The sequence below is a fragment of the Cariama cristata genome, unplaced genomic scaffold, assembly GCF_000690535.1.
Source record: "Cariama cristata isolate BGI_N322 unplaced genomic scaffold, ASM69053v1 scaffold32794, whole genome shotgun sequence".
In the NCBI taxonomy this organism is placed as follows: domain Eukaryota; kingdom Metazoa; phylum Chordata; class Aves; order Cariamiformes; family Cariamidae; genus Cariama; species Cariama cristata.
This window is the reverse complement of record NW_009614083.1, coordinates 17,799-24,016: the sequence shown is the minus strand read 5'-3', so window position 1 is coordinate 24,016 and position 6,218 is coordinate 17,799. Positions and strand designations below refer to the sequence as shown.

At 42.3% G+C, this 6,218-nt stretch overlaps 1 protein-coding gene across 1 annotated transcript in view; it reads right to left on the bottom strand.

Annotated features, from left to right (window-relative positions):
* Window positions 1–650: 650 nt before the first annotated feature.
* Window positions 651–6,218, bottom strand: part of LOC104161003 (suppression of tumorigenicity 5 protein-like) — a gene marked incomplete at its 5' end in the record, with an annotated part of 8,389 nt that continues 2,821 nt past the window's right edge. Inside the window, 2 exons of the mRNA XM_009699280.1 lie at window positions 651–718; window positions 3,681–3,841. Coding sequence (XP_009697582.1) covers window positions 651–718; window positions 3,681–3,841 — 229 coding nt within the window. The remainder of the gene's footprint in view (window positions 719–3,680; window positions 3,842–6,218) is intronic.

The following is a 6,218-nucleotide window of genomic DNA, read 5'->3' as shown; positions in this document are numbered from 1 at the left end:
AGACTCATTCAAAACCACAAGAAGCAAAACAATGTTAAGTTTACTATGACTGCCACATTCCTGTGAGTGCTAGTACAGAAGATGAATGAAGTCCACATGGTTCCTTGCACATGGAATACAGCTCTGATTAACATTAGGAATGTGCACCCCTTTATACAACTGCTTTTTGATTAACGCAGAATGGATCATTACGTTCCAATCCAAAACCTGCCTTGAACTTTACATGGAGATATTTCATCTATAAAAGTGTACAAAAATATTAAAAAATTAAACAAAGTGTGTGGTTCATGATGTGACTGGATTTCAAAGCACAATTATTTTTGGTTTTAATGTACCTTAAGACTTTTTTTTAAGTCAGCTCTCAAAATAACATAAACTAGCCATAGCAGTTCATCACTGTCCAGTCATTAAAGAAGGAAACAGTATAAGGGCACCAGGAGAAAGACAAAGGTTTAGGGTGCATATGCATCACATGAGGAGGTCATGTAGTAACCAGAAAACCAATGACTCCAGTCCTAGCACTTAGGTGCTTGGAAGCTGTAGTTTGATCATTGCGCTAGTCTGAGTGAGAGCACTCAGTACCCCACACGGTATTTTGTAGATATCTAACATTAAGCATGCTTTTTAGAAAATACTGTCTGATAGATAATTCACAACTTCTCCACAGCTCTCCTCTGGTTTCTAATGAGGGAGAGATGTCCTGCTGAGAAGCACCAGGCTGGGGGACACAGTGACAGACAGGAGAGCTCAGCAAGCTGAAGGAATGGCTCGACAGGAACCGCAGGAAGTTTAGGAAAGACAAATACAGTCCCACATGTGGATCAGAATAACCCTGCAGCAGTCCATGTCGGGGCCAACTGCTTAGGGAGCAACTGCAAAGAAAAGGCTTAGGGTCCCAGCAGGCAATGAAGTGAACATAAGGCAGCACTGTGTGCCTGTGGCAAGGAAGGCCAACCACACCTTTTGCCTGCATTAGCAAGAGTGTGACCAGCAAGTCATAGGAAGTGGTAATTGCCCTCTATCTGGCCCTTTCAAGGCTGCATTTGGAGTATTCACAGTACCAGAGGGACATCAACAGACTGGAGACAGTCTAGAGCAAGGCTGCGAAGATGGTTTGGGCTGGAGCATACAACATGAGCGAGAAAAGGCCGAGAGAACTGGGAGTGTTTAGCCTAGAGAATCTGGGGGGGACTGTCTTCCACTACCTAGAAGGGGCTTATGGAAAAGGCGGAGGCAGATGCTTCTTGGAGGTGCACAATGAAGGATGAAAGATAACGGTCACAAATAGCAATAAGGAGAATTCTGACAGGAGAGAAAGAAAAATTCCTTCACAGTGATATCAAGAAAAAATTCTTCACAGTGGAGCTTAAGCTGTGGAGCAGGCTGCGCAGAGAGGGAGTGGAACCACCCTCCTAAGATATTTCGAAAACTCAACCAGATGTAGCCCTGAGCAACCTGATCTAACTTTGAAACTAGTCCTGCTTTGAGCAGAGGTTGGACCAACTGACTCCAAAGTCCCTTCCAATCTGAACTTTTTTTTTATAAGTCTGTCTCACAGTAGAGTGCTTAGAGCACAGCTCAAGATTCACAGCCTTTTTTTTGGTGTTTTAACACTTATTTGCATTAAAAGTTTTAATTCTATAGGGAGTAGAGTGGGAGGGGACTTTATTAAATTTATTACTACAGTGACAATGTTTTAACTACCTACAAGCTTTTAGGAAGGCAGGAGATTCAACCAGCTATAGACAAAAACACACTACCACCTTTAGGGCAAAGGTGATTCTGTTTGCAAAGAAAACCCAAAGCAGCCGTGACAGAGTTCTTTACAGCTTTGAAGCACACGTAAATCTATAAAATAAACTCACTCTTACAGACACCTGGTTTGTGTGAGTACAAAAGTGCTACTTAGAGACTGGGGTCTAGCACTACTGGTATAAATTATGCAGATGTGATACACAAAACTACGATAGTTTCTTTAAAGCCAGAGATCAAACTACTTTGGCTTGTCTTTAATCACACTTGATGGTTTATAAGAATTATACTGATTTGGCATTCCCCCTGCACTGCCTGTATTGAATGAAGTGCTTTGGAAAGAGGCTGTTAAAAAGCAGTACAAAACAATGAAGTTCTGTGTTTGTCCACAGATCTGAAATTTTGCACTCTCTTCCCACTGCCCTGCCAAAATGCCCAAATTACAATCTGCAGGGAGCTAACTTATAGTTCCCATGAGTTGGAACAGCCCAATTTGATTTTGTTTTACTGAACTCAAGATCTCTTCTCATTTGAAGAAAGCTTCTTACCAGTCCTGCACATGTTATTTTCATACTTAACAGACCAAAGCAAGGAAAAGAAGCATTACCATCTAATATCTGGCAGGACATTGACAGGTCCTGAGCAATGATGAACACTGTAATTAACGCATAATACATTTTCAAGTGTGAATTGCACGGTGGTCTGACCATTCATGAAGAATGCTGATGATCATATAAGGATGCTCTCTACAGAAAAAAAAACTTTAGTATCTACAAAAACTCTCATTTTTATTAACAGACACTGAACAGCAGCTTTTTTTTGTGTTCTGAAAACATTTTTTTGAATGGCATGGAGGGACAGTACAGTTGAAAATGGAAAGAGTAAATTCCTGTTTTCACTGAGGCTGACAAATCAGACACAGAAGTTGGGTATAAGGACAAAGAGCCCCAAGCTACGATTTGTGGCCGCTGTTCCTTGCTGTATCAACTGATATGACCAAGAAGAGTTTTGCTCTATTGTCTTTGTTTGACCTTCAAACATTTGTAAGCAGCATTAGGGTGCCTCTGGTCCTTCTTTTTACCAGACTAAACAAGCCCAGCTTGTCAGTGTCTTTTCAGAGGACATGTGCCCTAGGGCCCCTGACAATCTTGGTAGCCCTCCAGTTTTCAGTAGATAAAGATTCATTGTCCAAAGTAAAACGAAGTACCCTTTGTATCTGTTGTAATAATACAACACTGAAAGAGTTAAAAACAATGCAGATATTCATCACTTGTGTGGAAAATCTGTGCTCTGAAGGGCTGCCCAATTTTGGTAATTATAACAACTTTTTTGATGTTAAAAGAATGTATGCATAGGCCATACATTTTCTTCTAAGACCAAAAGAAACATGTTTTTCTTGTGAAGCTTAATCAAAACAGTGTTTTTGTTGCGCATTCCTGATGGCTGTATAGCTAAAGGAAATTAATTTTTCTTTAACCAGCAACTGGGACTTAGGGGAGACCAGGAACAGTGCTACAAACAACTGCTTTGGGGCAGTCCACACAGGAGTCCTGAAAAGCTCAGGCTGACCACACAAGGCCTGTGAGGTTAATCTTGCTCTTGGATAGGTCTGTAAACACTATCTCAGGTTCCGTTCTTTACATTTTTACACTACTCAAGGCTTCAAGCCAAGGCCTTGACTAAAAGAATGATGTGGTTCTTGAAAAGCATGGCAAAAAGCTGACCGAACAGTCTGTTTGCAGCACCACCCAATGAAGTCCAAAGGAATCAAGACCTCCTGCATGCAGACTGAGAGTTAAGTTTGCACTGATGCATCAAACCCATTTACCCTCCATGTAATCTCTCTCTACTGACAGCACTGAACGTTCTTGCCCAGGGCATGCGTTCAACACAGTCTGCCAACAACTGCTCAACATCCCGCTGTTAGCCCATGTATTGCAACAGGTTCTTACCTACAATGTCTTCATAGGCATTTTCTTCTAAAGTGCTTTTGGATCCAAATTTATGCTGGCTCTCAGTCCCATTTTCAGTTGGGGAGGGAGGGTACAGGGATTGCAGACTTGACGCATCCTCAAACTCAAAGGATTTTCTAAAGTTTAAAACAATAAGTAATTAGCAACTAGAATGCAAAATTACTCAAACATTCAGCTGAGCATTTGTTTGCTAAGAAATATATAAAACAACCAACAAAAAAAAAAGCACACATCATGCTTTAAGGACTAACTTTTAGAGGACCTCAAGTCCTGTGCTCACAGCAGTCTTTAGTACAGCAATCTATGACAGTTTTATGAGGTTGGAAGTATTGTTATCCCCATTATGTGGAAAGGGAGAAAATACTGTGAAAGTATGTGATATTTTTCAAAGGTTACAGAGTAAGTTAGCAGCACAGCCTTCAGATCAGAAATTGCTTTACTCTTGCCAGAGGCCTCAGAAACATGTGGCCCTCTCTGCTCAAGACATTTCTCTGGAAAGCGTTCCTCCACCGGTTGCTCTGGGAGACGTAGCCCTTAGATTGAAAACACTCGCATGTCTTGAACCTTCAGACATGTTCCCACATAAAGGTCAGTGTACAAATGCCAAAGGCAGACTTGTGTGAAAGTCAGCCATTTCCCTTGCATACCCTGTGTCAAGCACTGGCAGCAAAGGACAAAGCATCAAGGAAATTAAGGCTCTCTGGGGTGGACAAGCAACCCGGGCTGATGGCTGGGGGCCTGAAGGTTCAGGCTTTCTGGCCGGCAGCTGGGTCAGATGAACCCATACAACTTGTCTCCCACCCGGGTACTCAAAGGAGGGGCGATTTGTTCCCTCTTACCCACACCTGCCCCAGTGCTGCTAAGCAGCTCTAGGGGAAGAGGAGACCAAGCCCTCCCCATTCTCCAGTTTGCCCATTCTCTGAGGCAGTATCTACACTGAAGTTGGGAGGTGCATGGTTTGCACTGCCAGCTGTACAGGGGCTAGCATTCATTTGATTGATTTAGTGCTGAGGATGAAATAGTATGAAAAAGGGGCTCAGGTTGGAGTAGAAATCCCAGGGTGCTGTAAGGCTTAGAGAGACTGTGCTGATGCCCATACTTCACTCATTGATACCCAGCCTAGATTAACAGTAAATCATCCTGCTATCAACTCCCTTTCCTCTTCTCCCCAGCTGGAGTGAAACATATGTTGACAGCATATCCATATGGCAGTGGCAGAGTCTCATGAGACATCCTTCAGCCTGTTAATTGGCTCAAGAGTATCCCTACAGGCAATACAGTGACTATCATACAGACACTGCATTTGACAAGAGCATTTCCTATTTGTCTGCTGGAGCAGAGTTATGGGTCTGGGGCAGGCTTAGGAGCCCCCACTCTCTCCTTTACCTAATCTTCAGAATATCCAGGTCCGTGTTATGCACATCAGGATCGTGGCAGAAACAAGCTGTGCATTTCAGATCCAGACATCTACTCCTCCACACCTACTCGCTGTTATAAAAGATGCTCAGGCACTGAAGACATACCTGTGTATGAAAATGAGACTCTCTAAAGTAGTTAAATATCCAACTCTCATAGATTTCAAGGCAACGTTACAATGCAGTGACACTGCATAGGACCACGGGAATGGTTTTGTGGACCAGCACTCAGCTGTGGTCCCTGTGTTCCAAGCCTGTGCTGTGACACACCTCTCCTGTGCTGTCCCTATACCAGAGGGTCTCCAACTGCTAAGGAACATCCACCTCGCATTGATCTGAAATGTAAAAGCTACCATGGGCACCAGATCCTCTGAATACAGACTGGCTCTCTCCTAGCAGGCAAATATAAGAGACTTCCTCCATTTTACTATAATGCTGAATTAGCCACAAAGAAAACTGGTGTTTTCAAAGAAAATATTAGAAGAATAAATATCCACAGTCTATTCTCATGACATTCCAGTGAGTGTAAACCACACGTATGTTCAATCTGAAACACACAGCTGCAAGCTATAGACATAATGAATTACGTCTGTTCTCAAAAAGAGAACAGTTTCGAGACTGAGATTTCAATAACTAATATTAACAAAATACTGTCATTCTCAGATGCTTTGTACGGTCTCAAGCTCTTTGTAAATGCTGGAATTCTCCTTCTGTGACTAAAGCAAGGACAGTAGCAAAGACAATAAAGTTAAGATTTTATAAAGCATTTCCACCAGCCTTGAAGTCAGGTGGCAAACCTGTGATTTTGAGAGGTTGACTTAAACTTACTTAGATCATCACTAATCAGAGGTAAGTCTACAGAAATCACTAAAGCACAGCAGGGTAAAGCTGTTAGAAACAAATGGAAACCCACCCTGTACAATGTCAAACTGATTTGCAAGAATCATCAGGTACACATGATAACACTATAAATCCTACAATTTATACTCCACTAATCACAACATAAATTGATAAAGATTGCTTTTGTTTTGCACTCGTACCTACTAGCCCCACCCAGGACTGAGTCTCCATTGCTGAA